The sequence below is a fragment of the Propithecus coquereli genome, unplaced genomic scaffold (genome assembly GCF_000956105.1).
Source record: "Propithecus coquereli isolate 6110/MARCELLA unplaced genomic scaffold, Pcoq_1.0 Scaffold6, whole genome shotgun sequence".
Lineage (NCBI taxonomy): Eukaryota > Metazoa > Chordata > Mammalia > Primates > Indriidae > Propithecus > Propithecus coquereli.
The window spans coordinates 1,719,107-1,744,189 of NW_012151951.1; the positions used below are offsets into that span (position 1 = coordinate 1,719,107).

The 25,083-nt window shown below is 40.8% G+C and overlaps 1 protein-coding gene across 1 annotated transcript; it reads right to left on the bottom strand.

Annotated features, from left to right (window-relative positions):
* Nucleotides 1–869: 869 nt before the first annotated feature.
* MMP12 (matrix metallopeptidase 12) lies at nt 870–12,068 on the bottom strand. The gene is made up of 10 exons (XM_012659176.1): nt 11,964–12,068; nt 10,213–10,454; nt 9,127–9,275; nt 8,918–9,043; nt 6,058–6,219; nt 5,421–5,544; nt 4,212–4,345; nt 3,695–3,854; nt 1,919–2,025; nt 870–1,143 (listed from the first exon to the last, which is right to left on the bottom strand). Exons 1-10 carry the CDS (start codon nt 12,066–12,068, stop codon nt 1,043–1,045), a joined length of 1,410 nt encoding a protein of 469 aa, XP_012514630.1. The 3' UTR covers nt 870–1,042.
* Nucleotides 12,069–25,083: the final 13,015 nt, after the last annotated feature.

The following is a 25,083-nucleotide window of genomic DNA, read 5'->3' on the forward strand; positions in this document are numbered from 1 at the left end:
ATTTCCCTTGGTTTCAGCTCATTCCACTGAGTCAAAAATTATCATCTGACTTGAAATGCACTTGACCATTTCTTAGAACTTGAGTATATCAATCGGCAATCGTCTACCAATAAGTTGAAAACAGAAGCATCCCACAAACCCATAAGCTATTAGTGAGAGCTCTATGGTGTATACAACCCAGAAGATAGGAGGACTGTGTGTCAGGGTAGTGGAAAAACTTCATGCGGTCCTCACTATGCATTGTGTTGTTTTTCACAATAAACCTATGAGGTGGGTACCACTCGTATTTCCTCCTAAATTTAACGAAGCTTAGATTTAATCACTTGTCAAGGTTGCACGGCAATTACATGGCTCACATTATGAGACTTGACTGAATTTTACCATAATGAGAAGTTCCCATTCATCCCTTCTCCTCTCCAGTCTGGCAGCCATCCACTGTCTCTACTCCTGGGGGTCATGTGCAGCCTAGAGAATGCTTTCCTGTCAGGACCAAGGATTCAGGTAGCCTTATGTAAGTGACTGAAAGAAATCTATGCTTTTTCTTTTCCTAGTTGCCTTATTTCTGTTCATTCCTTGGTACAGTCACAGACAGATGTGTTTTATTTAAGAGTAGGTCCAGAGTTATTTTCAAAGTACATATTCTGTTTTTCAAGAAAAAAATAGAAAACAAATACTTTCTTTCAAAGTTTTTATTTGAGCAAAAAGACATATACTTAGTTTTAGTTAAGCTGAAGAAATAATTATAATTTCTCAGTCCAAGGATGCTAGGAATCAACTTACAGAGCATTCTCCAAAAAGTGTTCTCTTGGACTTAGAAAGTATCTATTTTCAAACTTAATAGTAAAGTCAAGCAAAATCGACAATGAGTATTTTCAAAATCAAAAAAAATTTTATTTATATAATCTTTTGCCTATGGTTTGTAGATTTTACCTCATTTTATGACACATATCACTACATAGTGGTACACTGAACACATAGCAAGGGTGCCTTAAATACTTATTAAACTGAAGTGAACTGACAAGCACCATTAATTACACCATTCCTAACAATCAAACCAGCTATTGCTTTTCAGCTTTTTGGTGACACGAAGGTATACGGAATCATATTCAAATTGGTTGGATCCTTGGAAGAAATAGTAGTGTCCTGAAAATGAAAACAAATTAAATCATTTAATTCTCCTCTGAGAATTAAACATAAACATAAAAACATAGATCTGTTTTTATACATTATCTAGATTAGATGAGATGTGACTCGAAAATATAAATGTTGGGAATCCTTGGCTGTGTATCTTGCCCTCAAATATCTACCTACTGCAAGTCACACTCCAAGTGGAGAACTCAAGAGAGAGGATATTGGGCTCAAATAGGGAACACAGGGGCCCTGATAGAGGAAAAAAGACACCGGGGGAAAAATAAAAACAAAAATATCTTGGCCCAGTGACCAATTGCTTAAGCTGACCTTGCTTGAAGACACACAACATAAACCCAATCTTCTGTCATCCCACCCTCAGTCCTAGTCCATGAGGGCCTATGGGGGCAGAAAGGGCTGAAAGAAAGGTCCATGACGCAAGGTACAGGAAAGGATGAGCCTCCAGGCTCGCCCAGGTCCCAGCTGTCATGTGCACACTTGCACATACTATGCAGCTTATGTGTCAAAGGAAATTCCAGAGACTCCGGTACACAGGAAACAGCAGCCATCACATTCCCCGTGCCTACCAGACCACCCCAGGAACGCACCATCAGTGCCCCAGCCCCGCGTATTCTAGCCTGCTTTTTGGAGCCAAGCACAGTGTGTGTTTCCCCTTGGTGGCCCTACGGAGAACTGCAGAGTCCTGTCCCTTTCCAACATGGAATCCCATTCTCTGGTCTTGTTGAAAAATGCAATTTCCAGTGTCTTCACAGTTTCCTAATCTACTTACTGTTTGTAGAATAGAAGACTGCATCAATTTTAGGCCCAATTCCTGGGAAGTGCTTGGTAATAAATTTGGGATAACCAGGATCCATGGATTGTCTCCTCTCATCATACCTGAGGAAAGAAATAACCAGCAGGAAGTTGGTCAGAAAACAGATTTCATGACATGAACCATGAACCCACCTTCTTCTCTCCTGAAGGGCGATGAAGAAAATGATGAAGAAAACCAAGGACTAAACAGTTCACTGATTTCCGATTTCCTGGAGGATTCAAAACCTATCCTTCCTGACTGTGGGTAAGCCTTTTCCCCGCCACCCACAAGGCTTCCACCAGTGCTTCGTCCTGCTTTCCAGAGCCTGGCATTGAAGGGGATTTGGTACATCCCCCACTGACCAATTATTTAGCTGCCTGTCATTGCCTTCTTTTTGAAGTTTTCCACGGAGACAAAAACAACCATTTCCCCCAAGAAGATAATAGATGGGCCAATGGTTTTAAGAGCCAGGGAGCCAAAGGGTTTTAAACATATATGTCAGAGACAAATTGAAAATCAACTCTTTTACTTCCAGGCTACATAGGCAGGTCCCAGTTTCTCCCCTAAATTCTCTTGCATTGGTAAGTGAAAAAAAAGAGTTGTGTTTCTCTCTAGACTTCCAAGTGGCGACGGAATCTACTTATCTTATTTTTATTCAATTTAGTTCTCCAAGTATTGATTGCTCACTCAGCACTGGCCTTTAAGGGAAAGGAAAATCTTGGGCCACAGGGAAGCAGAAAACAAAATAGAGTCACTGGTCAGAGTTGAAATATTAATGTTAGTAATGATAAGCTATGATAAACTACATTCATTTGTGAGCTCTTCAGAAAGTCTTATTTGCTAAAATCAAAAGTTTTGTGTCTCAAACAGGACTAAGGGTTGGCGGATGAAGTCAAGTCGTAAGTCTATGGTATTCAATTGGAATTAGATGTTGAATTTTAAATGCTTAAGGAAAAAAATGGTGGTTATAATATAACCTTCCCAACGCATTCTATTATGCCTCACATCAGCCATACAAGCAATGTGGGAAATGACTAGTTTGCTCAGAAGAGGGTATAGAGGAACTGTCCTCCTTCAAAATATAGACACTTGAGGCAAGAGACAGACACTCAGCTGAGCTCCTGTCCTCACTGGACTATTTGATTTCCTCTTGGAGAACTTGCAGGCTCTCTCATGTCACTCAGAGAATGGTTTCCTCATTTTGTCTTTTGGTTCAGTGATAATGATTATGGCAAGGAGTCTGGAAATCCATACACCCTGCAAACTGACTGTAGACTACACACTAGGTCTCGTAAATCTATTACACTATTTTTCAATGTGTTTCCACTATGATTAATAATATGAAATTTTATTTAAAGAGTTCATATACATATATACACACACACCAACACACATAAAAAATGTAGTATGTCCACAAAGAGTGTAATGCGCACCACCCGAAGGATGGACATAATTGAAACTCGGACTTAGGGGGGGAGGGGGGGGAAGGGCAACATATGTAACCTAAACATCTGTACTCCCATAATATGCTGAAATTAAAAAAAATGTAGTATGTCATATATCAGAAACCAACAGTACAGAGATAAAAAGTAAGTGGACAATAACTATTTCAGTCCTATGTTCTCTTGATCCCTCTCCCGGGAAGGTGAAGGACCTTTGGGAACTTGCATTGAAGAACTACCTTCTGGAAAATCCCATTCTTTGCCTGTTTCACAAATTTTAGGGGTCAAATTACCAACCATTAAATCTCACCTCCAGTATTGGTCATCTACAAAGAAGTAGGTCTTATGAAGATGTGGGTTAAAAACAGCTGCATCAATTTTTTTTACAGCCTCAGGGAAACCCAGAGAATGTATGCTCTTGGGATAATTTGGCTGTTGTCTTAAACTGCTAAGTAGCCAGTACTTGTCATCTGTGAAGACAAACAAAAAGTGTACATTGGAATTGTACGGAAAGAGTAATAAAAATACTGACTTACTACAAATAATACTGTGCCTTTCCCACAGTTCTAAAATGTATTGCTTGTTGTTCCTACACATAGTCTATCTCCTGTGGTTCCATGTTTTTTTGCAGGTATTACCATCTTATATTTTACAAACTTTTCTCAAAAGGTATATGCATTACCAAGGTATTTAGGCTATTTTAGCTTACAGTTCAAAGCCACTGTTAATAAAATTCAGACAATTATTTTTGGTCAATGTCTATTAAAAGTAGTAATAGTTCTCTTCCTTGAAGTAGAGTCAATGGCAAAACTATACATTGGAATTACCTTTAAAAAGAAAAACTTGATTTCTGCCTTCAATTTCATAAGCAGCTTGAATGCCAGATGGCAAGGTTGGCCATAAGGAGGAAATCAAACTAACACTTGTCTCTGGTCTCTCAGGAACCTTCCACCAGAAGAATCTGACATAAAAGACATTTAACACATGTTAAAAATCACATAGACTAAAAAATCATGGAATGTGAGTGGGAAGGACCAGTAAAAAGACTCAGTGTTTCTTTCCATTATCCTCACATTCTGTTCCACCAATGTCTGTGTAGGAGCCCACAATGAAAGATCTTAATCAACTCTTTGATTATTAACAAAAATTTTAATAGGCAATTTAGAAATACCCTGGAGCTCGGAATCCATGGATCTAAGGTTCTAATCTGGCCCTACAGTCCATTCACCAGTTGTATAACCTAAAAGAAGTCACCTAACCTCAAATGTCTCAGTTTCATAATCTCAAAAATGGAGAACATTTATCCTACTTAGCAAATGTTAATCTTCCCACTGCCCCTCACCCTCATCATTACTTACTTCAATCTGTATTCCATAACAGAAGCTATAAGTCATCCTGGAATTGTCTATAATCAAGAAATCAAGGCCAGGTTCAGTGGCTCACGCCTGTAATCCTAGCATTCTGGGAGGCCAAGGCGAAGGACAGCTTGAGCTCAGGAGTTCAAGACCAGCCTGAGCAAGAGTGAGACCCCATCCCTACTAAAAATAGAAAAATTAGCTGGTTGTGGTGGCACATGTCTGTAGTCCCAGCCACTTGGAAGGCTAGGCTGACGCCATGGCACTCTATCCCCAGCAACAGATCGAGACTCTGTCTCAAAAAAAAGAGAGAAAGAAAAGAGAAGAAATCAAGTCTTTTACATAAGTACTTTTTTTACAGCCTTAGTTCCAGACTTCATCATTTTTTATCTATGATTAAAATAAACTGGCTTCTCTGCTTCCTGTCTTCTAATTCCCCAACCCAGATTCTTACTGAAAACCCATCTTTACGTACCAGTTTTCTAGTTAAAACACAAATTTAATCATACCACTCTCCTGCTTCAAAATCTTCAAGATCTCTCCATTATCTACAGAATCAAGTCTAAGTCCCTACTTACAAGTTTTATCGACTTCATTTTCCATCATTGGAAAACTATTCTCTGACCAAAAAAATCTAAGGATGGAGCCTTCAATATTGGTTAGATTTGAAAATGATCCTACCTGTCTTTAAAGAAAAAGATTTTATCTCCCACTGTAGTGACAGCATCAAAACTCAAATTGGGGTCACAGATAACTGATTTAGGATTGTCAGGATTTGGCACGGGTTGGCGTTCTTCTGGGCCTCCTGAAAATACATTTCAAGAAGCATTAGAAAAAAACCCCTGCATTTTAGTTCATAAGAGCCATTATTTTTAAAACATTGAATTTTCTTAATGAAAACCGCATCAAAATCAATTTAAGTTTTCTGTAACATTCACAGGAAGCATACAGTAAGTTTTTTTTTTTTTTTCATATGGTTGCAACAATATCATGGAGGAGAAAAATCTGATCACTTTTATTTTCCTTTTTCAGTTAGATTATTTTTTCTGTGGGCCTTCTTCCATAGGGCAACGGTATCTTGGATAACAAGAACACCAGACTTGAGGCCTCAGGTTTTGCCTCTGGCTCTGACATTTACATACTAGGTCTCTTGTCGTCATCTGTAAAATGAAGACAATATCTGTGCTACCTACTTCACAGGGTTCTTATGAAGCTCAAAAGAAAAGATATATATTAAAACTTTATCCAAATGTAGATATTATTAGGCTATTCATAGGAGTATCTTCATATGGCAAAATGATAAAGAAATTCAACCTACCGTAGAGGGACTGAATGCCACGTATGTCGTCAGCAGAGAGGCGAAATGTGTTGAGGTCAAGATAACCATAGGTGGGAAACATTATGGCCTTTGGGTCATTGGAATGGCTGAGACCCAAGGCATGGCCAAGCTCATGAACAGCAACAAGGAACAAGTTTGTGCCTGGGAGGAAACCAACCGAAAGGGATAAAACAGTGAATCCATTGTCACCATCTAGACAATAACACAACATCTGACACAGTGAAAAAGAAACATTTGGACACGCTTTACTTACTTCCCCACCCTCTTGAACAGGGTTTCTCAACCTCAGCACTACTGATGTTATAATCCAGAGGATTCTTTGTTGCCTGGGCTTTCCTGTGCATTACAGATGTTTAGAAATCTCTGGATTTACCACTAAATGCAAGTAGCACATCCCCCTTTAGTTCTGACAACCAAAAAATGTCTCCAGACATTGTTAAATGTACCCTTGGGCGTAAAATTACCTCCGGTTAAGGACCATTGCACCAACAGACAAATGAAATATATTCTGTTGTGAAAAATTCTATAATAATTAATGGCTGTGTTCAACAGTTTTCATTGCTTCTAAATCATTCTCAACTCCCATGACTCCATTATGTTTTTACTCTTGATCAGGCTTCAGTGGATACAGAAAAGTCTTTAGTAACCATCCTTTCCTAAACCCAAATATAAGGCTATCATTAAGTTTCAGGTACTGTGAGTCACTGAGAAATGTAACATGTTATGTCTAATTCTTACACAACTGAAAGAAAGCCACCATGCTCTTCATTTACAGATGAGGAAATAGCATCAGTAAGATTAATTGACCAAATTAAGAGTTTGAGCCACGATTCAAATCCAAATTTCTTGTCTCTAAAGCTGATGCCTTTACTACACATGATTCTAAATAAAATTAAAGTGTACGCTTATAATTTAGACATGTTTAGACTACCAAATTATAGTCATGCTTGTTCATTTTTTCTGCATGTCCTAGAGAATGCACCTTTGTAAGTAAGAGAGGGGAGAGGGGCATATTTCTTCTCCCAAATTTCCCAAGAAATTTATAAACTCCTGAAATTTTTTTGTATTCTAGTCCGATGTCTTCATTTTTTTCTTTCTTTTTCTAAGACAAAACTGTAGCTCAGAAGAACTGACTTGCCCAGAGTTATACACCACTTAGCTACAGAGCCTAGCCTTAAAGTACTCTCTAGTACCCAAGTTCAGTCCTGCAACTAACTCAGAGATACTTTCGTTTCTTCTCGTAAATATTAATAGAAAAAAGAAGAGCTCAGTTGTTCTCTACACTCTGCATAAGACTGGGAAAAGTAAGCAAAGCTTTTATAATGTGGCCTAAATCTAAATTTATTTTATTCCAAATTCCCACAATACTCCTACAAACCACCACCATTGGTCCTCATCTCAAAATAATGGATTTCGGTTTGTGTTCTGTCTCCCACTAGATTGTGTGCTCAAGGGTAATATTGTGTCCTTTTCACTTTGAATTCAAACACCCCAATCACCCAAAATCATAACAGAAACTCAGCAAACATTGACCTAATTCTTCATTTAATTTACTGGGTCAAAAAATAAGAATGAGAATGAGCATTCTAAGAATTTTTCTAAATAACTTTTTGAAAGCATAGAATCAAGCCAATTAAAAAATAAGGCAACATGGACAGATAGAAAGCATACACTGGGCTAAGAAATGCGTGTCCCTGACCAGCTTTTCTACAAACTGCCACTAATGTCTTGGTCTTAATTACTTTTCTAAGGTCCATTGAAATTCCAAAACATTCTTTGAGACTAACTAGCACAAGTCTCTCATTTCAGGTGAAGAGATTGCAATCCCCAAATAAGCTCAGATAAAATTTAGACACATTTAACATGTCTGGCTGAGGATTTGCAATTCAGCAAGTACCTAATCCTGCATAATCTGTCTTTTGACAATACAAAAGTCCTCTTCTCATCAAAAATTTTGTAAGTCTTAGGCTATGTGTCAGACTAGAACAAATAGCCCTGTGGTGGACATAGTATCTATAAAAATATTGCTATTGAATGCATGCAATATCAGCCAGAGAGAAGGGGCTGCTGAGTAGAGAATATCCTTGATGACTTTCTCCCCACTTACTTTCCACATAAGGGAGTCATACAATATAGAATTTGCAACAGAAAGATTAGGAAGGCTTCTGATGTGATGGTTGGAATTTCCCCAAATAACAGGAGAGCTTAGTTAGCCTCGCCCCAACTGTCCGAGGGGGATGGTGAGTTACAGTGCCTCTGCAAATGCACCCAAGGTGTTAAATGATCAGTTGCTCATTCTGAAAGATGACATGAGCATATAATCTTGTGTTTCTCTATACAGATCTCTAGGTTCTCCGTAGTCTTATCATTCTGTGTCACTATGAATCTAAGAAATTGTCAGCATATCATGAATCATAGAGATTACAATCTTATCCTACAATTTTTGGCACACATAGAATTAGTAATTGTGTTTACTTTTGACTTTATGGATTTCACTGTCAAAAAATTATCACCTAAATGACAGCTTTTATCTTTTCATACTATTGTTCTCAAGGTTCCTCTAAATTTATGCCAACGAACTAGTTCATAGCTCATAGAATCCTCAAAGATTCTTAGAGCTGATCTTTAAGATAATCTAATCCAATACCCTCAATTTATAGCAGGTGAAATTGAGACCCAAAGTATTAAATTTGATTTAGAGGCAAAATTATGATCAGAACAAGTTTTTCCATCATGTAATCATTTTTCAGATACAATCTTTCAAAGTCAGGATATAATTTAGAATTTGACAGGGTTTTTGTTGTTTTAGTTTTTTGTTTGCTTGGTTTTTTTGGCCTACCTCTGGAATTTTTAGTCCAGATTTCAGCCTCATCAAAATGTGTGTCTCCTCCAATACCAGCTCCAGGTCCAAAGGCGTGGGCTATGACTCCACCTCTGCCGTCAAAAGCACTATAGTCTCCATGAGCTTTTAAAAGAGGAAAGATAATTAGTTCTTCTATACATCCTGTAGATCATGCCAAATGTCACAGATGAAATCCAAGTTCCTACCTCCACGTGCAAAAAGTATCATAATGTCAGCCTCCCCTGTGTTAATCTTTCTGAATTTCAGGGGGGTCACATTACTCCATACTTGGAAAGCTTTCTGGATGGCATAGTCAATATCCTCACGCCTCATGTCAGGAGTGTAATTATTGATTCTTTATCAGCAAAGAGAAAAACATATGAAACCATGGGTTAATTATGCCTTAGCACAATATTCATTTTTGCTAGCACCATTGGAAGAGATATCACTTCATAAATCAAGTTCAGACAAGAAAAACTTGCTTCATTAAGTATAGAAACCATTTTCCTTGGACAGCTTCCTCCTTAACCAAAATCTAACGTAATTTCTTTTGCTTATGACTTACAGGTCACCCCTGTGAAGGATTTACTTTCACAGAAGCTTATGCCTTCGGCTCCTGCTCCCAGACTTCTGTATTTATCCATCATGACTACTCTATAAACATTCTCCTGTCTCTTATTTACAGTATGTTCAGCTTCACTCTCCTTTTAGTCACAACTTTTCTTTTCTTTCTTTCTTTTTTTTTTTTTTTTTTTTGAGACAGAGTCTCACTCTCTTGCCTGGGCTAGAGTGCCGTGGAGTCAGCCTAGCTCAGCAACCTCAAATTCCTGGGCTCAAGCGATCCTCCCACCTCAGCCTCCCAAGTAGCTGGGACTACAGGCACGTGCTACTGTGCCCGGCTAATTTTTTCTATTTTTAGTTGTTTGGCTAATTTCTTTCTGTTTTTAGTAGAGACAGGGTCTCGCTCTTGCTCAGGCTGGTCTCGAACTCCTGAGCTCAAGCAATTCTCCCGTCTCGGTCTCCCAGAGTGCTAGGATTACAGATGTGAGCCACTGTGCCTGGCCTTAGTCACACCTTTCCTGCTCTGCTCTGGACTGGCAAGCCAAACAGCTCTTCCTCAAGTAAGCAATCCTCATTTCTAGAGATAATGAATTTTAACACAGAGATAGCGTTAACAATTGAGGGAGGCTACTTAGCCACTTTCAGATTTAGGGCTATATCTAAATGGTTCCGGTTTGAAGTCAGACCTATGGGAAAGTGGAAAAATGCATGACAACATACACCTACGTTACCTGTAGGTGATGTGACGTTTCTTCCACACTGGCCTCCCTGGCATGGTGCTGAAATGATGAATGTCAGGCACTCCACATCGCGGTGTGTGCATCATTTCCAGAGTAGATGTGTCCAGTTGCCCGGTCACTTGGAGCCCCAAGAACTGCTGCATTTCCCGGATTTTTTCCTCCATGAAGTTTCTGTTGAGTTTCATTTTTGGCATTGTCTCCATCTCAAGGCCATAAAATTTTTCTAAGTACATCTGGAAAAAAATACATTCAGTAATGCATGCCTATACATGAAAAAGTTTCTCCTGGAAGCTCCCCCCGTGTATGACTCAACCACATATTAATGCTTTTGAACCAGGAATTTTGGACATCTTTTTTTTTTTTTTATTTCAGCATATTATGGGGGTACAGATGATTAGGTTACGTATGATGCCCTTGCCCTCCCTCTCCCCCAAGTCCGAGTGGACATCTTAATCACAGGTTAGATTATTGTTGTTTGGATAATTAATTATAATGAGGAAAAAAAATCTTAATTTGTGCCATCAAAGACGTCACAAATTATTAGCAAACGATTTCCTGGAAGCTCAGTGTAAATACCTTTATGTTTCTACTTCTTCAAACTCGTTTCTACTCTCTGAAAGCTATTTCAGGCCTGGCATGGTGGCTCACACTTGCAATCCCAGTGCTTTGGGAGGCTGAGGTGGGAGGATGAGTCCATGGGTTTGAGACTGCAGTGGACTACGATCACAAGACTGTGCTCTAGCCTGGACAACAGAGTGAGACCCTGTCTCTAAAAAAATAAAATAAATAAATATTTTTAAAAGTTTGGGATAAAAATTTCTTGCTTAGAAACCAAAAACTAAGTACAATGGGTAACTGTGGTAAATTCAATATTAAAATAATCTTAGAAAATAAGGAGATCGAACTTTTTTTTTTTTTTTTGAGACAGAGTCTCGCTTTGTTGCCCTGGCTAGAGTGAGTGCCGTGGCGTCAGCCTAGCTCACAGCAACCTCAAACTCCTGGGCTCAAGCAATCCATCTGCCTCAGCCTCCCGAGTAGCTGGGACTACAGGCATGCGTCACCATGCCCGGCTAATTTTTTCTATATATATATATTTTTTTAGTTGTCCAGATAATTTCTTTCTATTTTTTGGTAGAGACGAGGTCTTACTCTTGCTCAGGCTGGTCTAGAACTCCTGACCTTGAGCTATCCACCCGCCTCGGCCTCCCAGAGTGCTAGGATTACAGGCGTGAGCCACCGCGCCCGGCCTAGATCAAACTTTTTTAATTAGCTAAAAGAAATTCAGGATTGAAAAAAAAAATCCTATTTTTTTAAAAAAAATACTGTAAAGAACTATCTGGGATGAGTGAGGGTAAAGGGAGTATACTTAAATTATCATGGCAGCCTGATGTGGTTAAACTGGTCAAGCCATTGTTTGAATCTCGGATTGTTAACAGGAATTAAATGTTTAATGTAAAATGCCATAGCAGAAGTGAACTCCAATTATAGTGAACTGAAACGCGTTGGTCAAAACTTTTTGGTAGAAGAAACAAATTTACTCGCCATTTTATAACACTTCTTCAAAACCAATGCCTCTTTCTTACATTCTTCTTTGGCAAAGACAAATTTAATGCTAAAAGCAAATAGCCTCCACGACCAGTTTTCAGCTAGTACTTTTTCAAAAGAAAAACCAAACTGGCCAATGCAATGAATCTTAAAGACATAAATCAGGCTAGATAAATAACTATAGTGTCTATACTTACTTCAGCAAATTCCAAATCATTTTCTTCCAGGCTTGTGTTGCTCATCAAGGGAAAAGCTGCAGAAGCAGTGACCTGCAAGACCAGTATCAGTAGAAGAAACTTCATTATAGGCTTCTCCTGAATGGTTTAACTCAACTTACTCTGTTCCTTTTCAGCACAAGTTCCTTAAATGCCCCTCTTTATATAACCCTTAGGCCAGGCTCTGTAGTCTGAAATCCCATGAGTGACTCACGGTTGATATCATCCTTTTATTTATCTCAAAACCACGCAAACAAAAGCAAGACCTTATTCAACCAACAGTGGGTCAATTAGCATCTAACCCATCACTCATTTAGGTAATTCAGAGGATATTTCTTCAAAATGATAAACAAACCCCAAGTTCCACCTACTCCACAAAATAAGCCCTTGTAAAAGAAATACCAAGGGCTTAATATAGAAAGAGATCTTTAAATATATTTTTAGGAAACTTAGTATTCTCAATTTTCATTATAATACTTCCTGTGTGTTCATTATAGATGAAATCAGTTTTTTTTAAGTAAAGAAAAAAGATTAGATAAATAAAATACTTTTGTTAGAATTGATGAATGTTCTCTAAGCTGAATCTAGTTCCCCAAAGAACTGTGATGTAGAGATTTCATATTTAGCAGGGAAAAGTTCATGACATTGTGAGGCTTCGATGTTTGTTCTATGTGTTGTACAGGCTTGCATCTTGATTCTATAACTTGACATCTATGTACCTGGATAGAGAGATTCCAGAGGCAAACTTTCTCTACCTCCCAAATTGTCTAGAGTTGGCAGCATGAGGGTTAGCACTTCTCAACTTTGAGAGACAGGAAAAGTTTGCCTCTGGAATCTCTCTATCTCCCTGTCAACTCAGCTTCCCTCCTTCTTGATCTCATTGTCCAATTTCCACAGACTCTGCCTCTTAGTCAACAGAGAATGTTTAAAGACAGAAAACATTTAAGAGTCAAGGAATAGAATTCCAAAGGTAGCATAGCAAGCAGCGGTGCTGCTGTGTGAGGATGGGGTCTCCTCCACACCCCTTCCAATCACACCATGCGTTCGCTGCCTCCTGGTTCTATATGATCAGGCTGGTGGATGAGGTGGGCAGCAAATATGAGTGTGTTATGCTCTGACCCACCTCCCTGGCCTGGGAAACAGAGTCAGCTGGATGCTTGAGTGGGGCTTGAAGGAAAGGAGAAAAATATAAGAAAAAACAATTTAGTAATTTAAAAATTGTCTTGCCTCACTCTTGAGAACTGTGCAGATTCTTTCTGATTTGTTCTCCTCTTTCTAGTCGTTGATTCGTTTTCTCCCTGAGTCTGTCTAACCTACAAATACAGTTGGTCATTTCTTTGTGTGAATGTCGCTTTTTAATGATGCAAAATTCAACAGAGTTGCCTTCTGTGATCGAAATAGTGTGTCTGGAATCCAGATCTCTTGGCTTTATGTGTGTCTTCCAGAAACCTTTTTCAATCCCCTGGTGAGATGCCACATCGGACCAGGTGGAACTCGTGTCATGGATCTTCTACCAATAACTAGTGTAGAATACGGGCTACTTCACAACATGCATTCTCAGTGGGGGTCATATCATCCCCAATGGATGAAAATTGGTCATCAAGGGCAAAAAAAAATCTCTTTTAACTATAAAGACAGATATTCATACAACACATAAACAGATGTATGGTATATCTCTGATATTTTATGGGGGGAAATGTCTAAAACACCTCCTTATGGGGGGCAGTTAATAATAAGAGAAATATTGAGAGCCCGTGTTCTAGGTATTACCAAGGAAAAAGAGCCAACATTTATGGAAAGGCTTGAGCAGCTGCCAGCAGTTGCATGCATCGTCTTATTTAATCCTCACAGTAGTCATTTATGGATGAGGAAACTGAACTTAAATACCTTGCCCAAAGCCACACAGCTGGTAGGTAGCATAGCTGAGGTTTGAGGCCAAGTCTGTTTCCAAAGCCTTCCTCTTTCCCTCAAACCAGGCTGCAAAGTCAAAGTCAGTTCAGAGATACCTGAGTCATTATCTCTAGCCTCAGGTATTTACCTTGTTGTTGGAGAGCAAGAACAGGAAAATAAACTGCTCACTGACGGCACATGTGAATATGTGATCACGTTGTCTCTACCTGATGATGTACACAGTGGTGGCCCGTCACTGATTCCTGCTGGATTTTATGGCTTAGCTTACACCTGTTTGAAAGGAAACCATTTTCTGGGGGAGAAAAGAAACAAGAAAAAGGAACCATACCATCTTTACCTTCCCTATTTCCTCCCTCGGCCTCCCTTCTCTGGGCTGCACCCAGGGTGACAGTCCTGCACATTCCAGGTTTTTCACCAGCCTTCTGCAGTTTCCTCCTTGGGAAGCGTGTCTTGGGATTAAGGAGCCCTCTGCCACAATTTTGGGCTAAGCGCTAGTTTGGAAGGCAGTAGATTTGTAACCAGTTACTCTGACATTCTCTGCCTTGCAAAGGTGAGGTGACGATCATGTCCATGTAGGGTCAAGTGCCAGTTTATTCCAGAAAAAGGTGAGAGGGACTCTAATGAGCCGTCTCCATCATCAGCATCAGCTGTGTCCAGGCTATCCGTGTTTCCTTGCCGGGTGTGGATGTACTTGCGGATGAAAACAGAGTAAGAACACTGAGGAACTATGTTCTCTACACATTCCCCAAATCTGTTTTCTTTAGAAAGTTTTAAACAATTATATTTCACTTGTTATTTAGGTGAACCTTTTTCGATGTGGAAAAAGTTAGCTGGTCTAACCCAACTTTGGCATGACCAACATATGTGCACACAGAGGTGAAGGGAGAAGGTAAGGAATTGACATATACTGGGGATCTGGCACACAGCTACGTGCCTTTAATGGATTCTGTTACCAATTCTTTACAAAACCTTAATATTATCACTATTTTACAAATGAAGAAAATAAGGCATGGAAAAGTTAACTTGTCTAAGTCCACACAACTGACTAGGATGACTCGAAACATTGTGGTCCCCAGATGCTCCAGGCCAATTCCTAGGGAGCCATAGTAGCAGAAGGCACCTTGGCAGCAGAGCATTGCACAGACCAAGGCAGGAGACAGGTGCACAGAAGTTCACCCTCCAGAGAGCAGGTCAGTACTGCTGTCTTCCTGGGGAATCCAGATCCACCTGCGATAATCCCAGGACTGTCTTGTGACTCCTGGCACCCACCAGAGCAAAGTGGGTAGCATGACTTTAACTAAAAAGCTTGAGGGTATCATGGTATTATTTTTGTAGTGTTTGCAGTAATAAGATATTCACAGGGCCAGGCATGGTGGCACATGCCTATAGTCCTCGCTACTTGGGAGGCTGAGGTGGGAGGAGTGCTTGAGCTCAGAAGTTGGAGTCCAGCCTGGACAACATAGTGAGACCCCAAAAATACACACAGGGAGACAGAAATTTGAAGAATAATCAAAATGAATTGCATTGTAGCAACAAGTCAGGACAGAGTCAGGAGACCTCCCAGATGACTCTTTAAGCAATTCACTTCCCTTTTCCAGACTTCCATTTCTTCATCCATAAAAGGAGAAAGTTAACTAGCTGAAGCTTTCTTCCTCCATGAACAGACTATTGGTGTGTGACAGGGATTTCTTTGTATATGTTGGGATCATTTCTCCCTCCTGGTTTTTACTGATAACCATTCTTTGATTTGCTTCTGGATTCTTGGGGATGACACAACAAATGGCTGCAGATTATTGTACCAGGGATATACCCTGGAATGTCCCAGTGTCTGGCTAAAGAAGGAAAAAATATAATAGACCCTTAGATGCTTTTGGAAGCTTGGCGCTATCAAATCTACCTTCTAATAAGGAAACTCTTAGCAGCACAAGTTGTACCTCTCTCGAGGAACCCTGACCTCAGCTACTTTCTGCACCTTCATAAATGTGCTCTTGTTCCCACAGACCATTGCCAAGGACCCTTTGATTCCTGCTTTCCTCGGTGTGTCCCCTGGAAGCCATGTCTCTACTGGGACCCTCAGCTTCCAGTCTGGGCCTGAGTCAGAATCTTTTCTTTTGTGTGTGTGTGAGACAGAGTCTCGCTCTGTTGCCTGGGCTAGAGTGCCTTGGTGTCAGCCTAGCTCACAGAAACCTCAAACTCCCAGGCTCAAGCAATCCTCCTGCCTCAGCCACCTGAGTAGCTGGGACTACAGGCATGCGCCACCATGCCCGGCTAACTATTTTCTATGTTAAGTCACCCGGCTAATTTTTCCTATTTTTAGTAGAGACAGAGATCTTTCTTTTGCTCAGGCTGGTCTCAAACTCCTGACCTCAAGTGATCCACCCACCTCAGCCTCCCAGAGTGCTAGGATTACAGGCATGAGCCACCGTGCCCCGGCGCACAATCTTTTTGTAGCTCCTTCTACCACAGGAGAGAGGTCTGGGCAGGTAGTGGATGACCCTTCTCATCTCCCTCCCTTCTCCTGAGCTCTCTCAGACGTCTTGCATAAGAGGAAGGTCTTTGATAAAAGGAAGACAGCAGTCATTGGACCTTTAAGGTGTCCCTATTATTTAATATACTCCTTATAACAACTCTTTTGAAGTAGCTACCCTTATTATTCCAATTTTACGAATGAAGAAATTAAGTCTTAGAGATTAAAGTGATTACCCAAGGTCTTAAAATGATAGAGCTGAGATTCTAAAGCCAGTCAGCTTGACCCCGGGACCTTCACTTACGATCACTGCAGTGTCCTGTCTGCCCAAGTGGCCTCAATCTCCTCATACTTGACCCCTTTGGGGCACTAGGAGAGTCAAGGCTTAGAGAGAATTAAAATTTGGGTGTAGTATTCTATTTTTATTTCTAATGAGGACATTCTTTCACTTCTTTGTATCCTTGGCAGCTTTTCTCTTATATCTTACATCCTATGCTCTCAACCTACTTCCTGCCAATCTCCCAAGAACCAGATTCCTTCCTGCTGCAGATATGAGCAGTTATCGTTTTTGGTGAGGCTTAGGAACACACCCTCCACGTAATTACTGCTTCCCCAGGGGAAGTTCATTCCTGATGTTCTTAGGTCCTACTGCCCAACTAGAGTCATTCGCACATGTTTACTGAGCACCTACCACTTTGAGGTCATTTTAGGCACCAGGAATATAGTGGTGGAGAGCTAGAGCCACATCTGGTTGCAGATTTAAACACACGATGTTCTCCTTTCAGGCTAAGGGGAAGGTAATGGATATTAGTGAGCAGCTGTAGTATGTACTGATATTGACAATACATTGTCTCATTTAATCATCACAAAAGCATATAAGGAGGCAACAGCTATTTATTTATTTATTTAGTTTTTAGAGATCGGATCTTGCTATGTTACCCAGGCTGGCTTAGAACTTCTTGTCTCAAGCGATCCACTGGGCTCAGCTTCCCGAGTAGCTGGGACTACAGGAAGGCGTCACCACAGGCAAAGGTTATTATCTTCATTTTCAAAGAAAACACCAGAGGGTCCTAGAGGTCAGATCGGAGAACTTGAAACAGGCAGAGTTTGGAGGTGGATGCTAGAAACAAGGCAGGGGGCCTCCTTTTCTTCCTACTTGAGAAGGGAATCATTCTCCCAGAGTCCCAGCCTCAGAGAAACCCTTGAGATCAGCCGTTTCTTGTGTCAGCATTTGTGGCCCTGAGCACATTATTCATGTTCTGACTTCCTTAAGAACCCAAATCCACTAAAATGGATATAGTTTAAAAAGAGAATGATTTCTCCTAAGCTGAGCCAATAGTGGGAGTGGTGGGAGAGTCCGTGGGTTCTGGGTGCCATGAAGAACTGGGCCCCACTCCGCGGCAGCACTGGAAGGATGTGGTGGGACCACAGAAGGAGTAACCACAGGGCGCGGCAGGGAAGTGAGATGCGGAAGCGAGCGTGTGCCAGGGAAGCAGCAGTCAGCAGAACTGAGAGGAGATGCAGGCCGGGTGGATGAATGAGGAGGAGATGGAACTCCAGATGACTGAGGTTGAATTTCCCATCAGCCCAAAGTGATGGGGGCTCAGAATTGAAGTTAAATTTTAGGGAAGAAAACGGACCAAGATTCATACATGCTACGCCTACAGGAGAGATACTTAACATGGTACTTCTACATAGTGGGTATGCTGTGTGATCATTAATATCATTAGTATTATTACTGTTAATATATTTTAAGTATGGTTTTCTAAATGTTTTGTCTATTCTTTCAAGAAAGCGTATAAACTTCATAAATTGTGTACCCTTTTTAGCTTTCAAAGACCGCAGAGGAATAATGTCACTAGCCAGTTAATAATAGGTATTTGACTTTAAGTGAATTGAAATAAAAACATGGAGGTGACATCACTGGACCTAGCACAGGCAAGTGCTCCCATTTTTGCAGGAGGCGATCCCCTTTCCATGCACATACTCAAACTAGGGGTGATCTAAGGCATAATTATGAAATATTTAAATACCCCCACCCCAATTCCTGAGCCATTTCCCTCCAAATAAATCAGGGCTCTCAGACGCCTCTCTTGCTCTCGACTGCCTTTCAACAAATCCTTCTTCAAGGTATTTGCTCGATGGCTCATTAAAGAGCTACCCATATCATGGGCATTTTCATTGCCATGGAGAACTCAAAAGAGACATAAAGAACTTCAAAATATTGATGTAAGACCCTCAACTAAAAAAGTGTGGCAAGCCATGGATGCTCTACTGGAAGTCTCGGGGCGCCACGGCTAGTCTGTAAGGGACATGGAGTTTGAGTGAGGGCCCCTGCACTGGAAGTTCTCCTGTTATCCCAGGTCGCCTGCCTTGCCAGTGTCCTGGCCAAAAGTAAACCATGCGGGTTCTGCAGGAGAATCACACAGGCCATACACAGAATGAGAAAGAGAGTGATTCAGGGAAGAGAAGGAGAAAAGAAAAAGGAAGCGCGTGCACACACACACATAAACACACATACACACGCACACAGAAGAACAAAATGAAGCCACTTGAGCATTGTTTTATCAAATTAAAGTGGAATTCTCTCTTCCTAGAATGATTACTTAACTTATCTCAGACAAACAGGGATAAAAGAGAGAGGCCCTTTCTTAGTATCAAAGCATTTCATGAGCTCAAGTTTCACATCTTAGTTTCATTACGAACAACAAATCTTTTGGGATTTTCCAACCCAAGTCAGCTCCGAGAAGATCCAGTCTGTGGAGGGAGCAAGGAACTTCCTCCTTTCTAATACCAAGTCCACCAGATGATTAATACACCCTGGTAAGAAGAGTGAATCATGCTTAGAATTCATTTTATAAATTCAAAATATCTCACAGTGAGTGGCAAATATGTCTAAAGAACTGTGTTTGGGGCATAATTCGAGGAAGTCTTCATGTCTTTAGTCACGTTCGCGTCTGCTTCTGGAAAGACTCTGATCCTGTTTTCCATAAATGCAAGTGCAGCCTGTCCTGCAGGGCCCAGTTCTGGGAAGGTACCGCCCATGCACCCTTACCTGGTGGCCCACCCCTTCACTGCAAGCCCATCTGTCTTTCGCGCCTCAGCATCTGTGACCCTGAACAGAATGTCCACGTCATGACTTCTTTCCCGGAGCCTGAACCCACTGGCCTGGATTGGTGACTCTCTTTCCCCTCAGTTGCTGGGCTGCTCCACTGGTGCCACTCACACCGGCACTACCCATGTGCCACATCTTGCCGAATCTGCCCAACTTGGGCGCATGATACAGAAACTGCTATTAATGTGCTCTCTATATCTCATTTCAGAGGATAATTAATTTAATGGCTACTAGAATTATGCACAGAGAATGAGAAATGCCACCCAAAATGAAAATAAGAATTTTTTTCTTTTTATCACCACGAAGTTTTAAACATTTTTCTCTGATTATATAAATAATACATGCCAGCCATAAAATATTTGACCTATAGAAAAAGAAGAAAAAGAGTAAAGAATCAACTTCAGAAAATATGAGAAATAGAATAAAATATCAGTTGATCTTTCATTTATGAGATAGCCACCATTATAGTCACCATTCTTCTATGCCTCTCCTTAAGTTTATTTGCAAAATTATATCTAATTTTATATAAATGAGTTCACATTGTGCATGCAATTCTTATTATAGACACCTGCCTTTTTCAACAGAGTGGATCTTTTTGTTGCTGTTTGTTTGTTCATTTGTTTTGCATGCATTCCCTTTCTCTTTCTCTTCCTTCACTGAATAACTCACCTCTTCCTGCTCTCTGGTTCCTCATTAATAATCTTATACATAGTCTTCTAGATTTTTCCCCCTTGTTCACATTGTATGTACTCATGCACACATGCATACATGTATACACATATGTAAGGGGGAAGGAGGTTTGGCACGATTTGGTCTATGAAAATGGAATTATTAATACATTGCATACATTTCTCTGACTCTTGTTTTTCTCACTTAATGATCACATCATGAAAAAACCTTCAAATCACCTGGTATAGAACTATTAATAGTTTGTTCATCCTAATAAAGTACTTTTATTATATTTCGTAGGTTGAATGTGCTATAATTCTTAAGGCTTTCTGCATTGATGGACATACACTCTGTTTGTGGAAGGGAAATCTTAAGTCTACACTACAGTAGCGCTTCTTCCCTCACCTTTGCAGATGTGTTAAAGTAATTTTTTTGTTTCTTCTTTGTACCACTGTCAGGCGATTTGAACGGAGTCATGGTTTAGAATCTTTTGGAGGTTATGGGTCCCTTTGAAAATCTCATAAAAGTGATAAAACCTCTCCCACAAAATGTACTGACATGTTTAAGAATTGCATATAATTTTAGCAGCCTTGCACCCAGATGACAAATTCCTGAATTTGAGAAAAATTTTGTGCAAGAAAGAAGATTCTCTCATAGTTGCAATTATCCCCAAATCTCCACATCTCTTCCTCCTGAAGATGACCTGTAACAGATTGTGGACTCATAGTGTGGTAAGAGCAGGCAGCTGAGGTGAAGCCAGACCATAACACGTTGTTCACACCCATCTCTATAGAAGCACAAGGCACCCCACACACCACTGTGCACACTGCTTCTTTAAGTCCTGACTCGTGTGAGTTTGAGGGCTACTGTGGAGGTGATTGCTGTCCTCCATCTCCGTGGGACATGATTATCGAGTGCTTATCCGTTCATGTATCACCTGACTCTCACAGGCATGCCATTTGCCATTGTTGATGTTGTCTTGGTTTTCATTCTTATGGAGATAATGGGTGTAATGATTCCTGAATGAGGTATACAACCTAAATTCCCTATGCCTCTGTTTTTCTCTTTGTTACACCTGCTTTTGTTTTTGTTTTATTTGTATGTTTTTGTTTTTTTGAGATAAGGTCTCTCTCTGTCACCCAGGCTGGAGTGCGGTGGCACTGTCATAGCTCACTGCAGTCTTGAACTCCTGGGTTCAAGCAGTCTTCCCTGAGTAGCCTCCCGAGTAGCTGGGACTACAGGTGCCCACCACCCCGTCCAGCTAATTTTTTTTTTTTTTTTTTTGGTAGAGACAGAGTCTCACTACGTTGCCCATGCTGGTCTTGAATTTTTTTTTTTTTTTTTTTTTTGGTAGAGACAGAGTCTCACTACGTTGCCCATGCTGGTCTTGAATTTCTGGACTCAAGTGACCCTCCTGCTTCAGCCTCCCAAAGTTCTGAGATTACAGGCATAAGCCATCATGCTCAGCCACCTACACCTCGCATGCTTGTTTGTTGACCAGTGTTTCAGTGACAGAAGCCAGTCCCAAACCGCAGCCAAGAGCAGCCTTTGCTCCCTTATCTCTATCTCCATAGGGTAGGAAGAGCAACTATGTGCTCAGACTGATGGGCAAGAGACCAGAAGCCTTTTTAAGTGCCAGCCCGTTTCAGTAGTCACTCTAAAGAAATGGGCTAGAGATGCTGACATTAGGGAATCGGACTCCATAGGCCACCTCTATTGTGTCTGTTCCCCTTTCTTGCTGTCCCCTAAAGATCAGAGGCCAGCCCAAGACCATAAGGCATCAGGGACAGGCAAGGTCAGATGTTCTATTGAACCAAGGCTGGGACCTTCCCCCTAACCACACATATGGTATCACTTTTGGAGCAAATAGCTTTGAGTTTAAATAATGTGTACTTTTAAATAACAAATGTACTCTTGTTTAAGTGATGGATGGACGAGATCATTCCTTTGCATTTAAGAATCCGTAAAGATGAAAACACAACCCACATGAGTCTAAGATGGCACAATATTAACGGCAACCACAACCTCCCCACCCCAAAGAGATGAGATATCAATGGGGGACACTGAACCAATGATGTGTGATGAGGAGGGGATCCCGAAGGTAACTGAGTAAGCACCACACAGTGCAGCCCCAGGCCAGGGCCATGTGTGGGTCAAGAAGGCACCAAGAGCAACGATGACCAAGGCCAGGGTCATTTCCTGAGACACGGAGACACAGAGGGTGTAACTGAGGGGAAGCTGTAGAGCTGATGACCAGGCAGATTCTCTCAATAGACGTGCATTGACCAGATTTCCTTAGGCACCAAACTATCGAGAATGGAAAACCCAGGGAAAACCATTTTAAGAAAAGCACGTTAATGCCACCGCATGCTGCTGACAACAGACCATCTCAATTTCCCAAAATCCTGTGTCAGAAGACGGCACACATGAAAATAGCCATTGATTGGATTTTAACGAGTCAACCAAACATTCCTGTAAGGCTGGTACTGAAAAGAAAACCCAAATTCCCTGCTATAATCATCCCTGGGAAAACCCACTGTTTTGATATTTCATATTGCTGCCTTACCCCTCTATTTTTCTGTGGGGAAAATCTGCGCAGTGAGCAAACACTGTAATTTCAGCTGCAAGTCTTATTATCATTGGCACCTCGGCAGCAGTGTTTGGCTGCATTTCACTTATGACAGGGATCCCTTTCACATTTTCCCTGTTACCCAAGAGTCCCCAGGGCCTGGCTGGCTTTGGCTCCTCCTGGATGCACAGATACCCTCAGTCTCATCTGCTCTTCCGCCTGTGGCATATCTGACTCAAGAATCAAGCAATGGCAACAGTAGCATCTTTCTCTGACTATATTGGGAACTCAGACCTAGAAAAGCTAGTGAAGGTATAGAACAGGGAAGTTGGAGAAGATGAGAACCACAGACGAATGAGGGCATTCTGTATGGCAAGCACAAGGCCAGACACTTTATACACACTACTGTATTTCTTTAAGCTCATAACAACTCAGTGGTGTTGATACTAGGGAACAAGAAGCTCAGAAAATCTTAACAATTTTCTGTGGTCAACCAGCTATTTAAGAAACTGGAATGTTTTTAGGTAAAATTTTTGTTAATGTTAATGTATCATATACACATAGAAAGATGTACGAATCGTAAGTGTTGATCTCAGTGAATTTTCACAGAGTGAATATACCATGTAACCATAACCAGGTCATTTTATTTATTTAGTGTTTTTCTTCAGTAGTTTTTAAAATTTTCTGTGGCTTTCCTAACTTTTAACTATTAGTGGAATTTTTTTATTAGGACGTGTATCTTCAGAAAGAAACTAATTCCCAGTTTTTGTGAAGAAGGAATTCTGTCTGTGTCCACATCTGACACCAACCTAACACCAGGCATTGCATAATTAAGGGTTTCTACACCTCTGTCTGGGGCAACTGTCTTCTTGCTTTGCTGAACAGAAAGACCCCGGCTCACTACTGTGTGAGAGCCCAGAATGTGCTTCACTCCTGTTATCACGCACAAATGTGCAGGGGACTAAAGGAAGATGTGTGCTCTTGAAACACTCCTCAAACAACTTTGTAACTCTCCTTGACTGATCTCCCTACATCAGCCTGTTTCTCTCAGTGTACCATAATTCCCACCACCAGAACCAAAGCTCCGGGAGGGCTAGGGTTTTTGCTATTTTCTTGACTAATGTACCTCAATACCTAGACCAGCGCCTGGCATAGAGTAGGTACCCAATAAATATTTGATGAAGAAATAAATGAGTGAAGAATACTTCCTCTCATCCAATCTCAAAATCTTCCATTTATTTAACAAACATTTTAACTTTTAGGGCCACCTGACACTCTATTTCCCTCCCACCACCACCTTTAATCAGTCTCCAAGTTCTGTCGTTTCATGTGCTGCTTGTCATCTTAGCTCTTTTTCTAGTCCCTCTAGTCCAGAAGTTTAACATCTCATACTAAGTCTTAAACCTTCTAATTCGTTTTCTAATTCCATTCTCTCTGCAAGACATACTGTTGCCAGAAATTGTTTTCCTACGTTCCACTTTTTACATATTAATACTATTCCCTTTCTCAAAAATTTATTCATAAACTGAAAGGAGTTTACCTCAGAGTAGAACAATTACTTCCTTCTTTGTATTTTTCCATTTTTCATGAATTTTATAGATTAATTTTTTATGCAGAATTCCAATGCATATTTCTTTTTAAAATGATACCATCATTGTCTCAAACATTAATTCCATAAATATTTACCAACTGTGTGCCAGGCATAGTTTTAGGGCCTAGGAACACAGTTCTTGTTCTCAAGGAATTTATAATAAGGAAGACAGAAAAGTAAACATAATTTCAGTCAACTGATAGAGATGTGTCCCAGTTAGCTGCCCCCAGGGGTTTTACAGGAATCAAGCAATGGCAACGGAGAGTCTTGATCCCGGAAAGCACACAGGTGGAGCTCATACCCTCACCTCTGAGTCAGGAAAGCCTGCCCTGAATAAGTCTCTGGGAATCTTAAACTAGGTGAGAGTGCAGAGGGGAGGCAGAGGGTGAGGAAGGTGAAGCCTGCAGAGGTAAGAGAATATGCAAAGCCCAAGAGAAGCATGGCACGTTCCCAGGGCCAGTCAACGTGGCTGAAGCAGAGGGGTGTGCGTGTGTGTGAGCATGTGTGACATCATGGAGAAGAGGAATGTTTCTAGCGCTGGGGCTGCAGAGAAATGCAGGAGCCTGGGTTATGCTACAGAGTTCCAATTCAATCCAGACAGCACTGGGAGTCACTGAAAAATTTAAGCAAGGGTGAGACGTTAAATTTGCATTCAGAAATGTCATTCTGGTCAACTTATGGAGACCATATGAGAAAAAGACAGAGAGCCCAGTTTATCAAGGCCAAACTTCTTCTCTTGTCAAAGTCCCTGCACTCCACCCCCTCCCTTCTTTTCCAGCC

Coding starts and splice junctions, on each gene's coding strand:
- MMP12 (XM_012659176.1), bottom strand. CDS start 12,068: ATGAAGTTTCTTCTACTGATACTGGTCTTGCAGGTCACTGCTTCTGCA. Junction 9,276..10,212: donor AAACGTCACATCACCTACAG/GTAACGTAGGTG, acceptor TTGCTGATAAAG/AATCAATAATTACACTCCTG. Junction 4,346..5,420: donor ATCTTTTTCTTTAAAGACAG/GTAGGATCATTT, acceptor CTTTTATGTCAG/ATTCTTCTGGTGGAAGGTTC.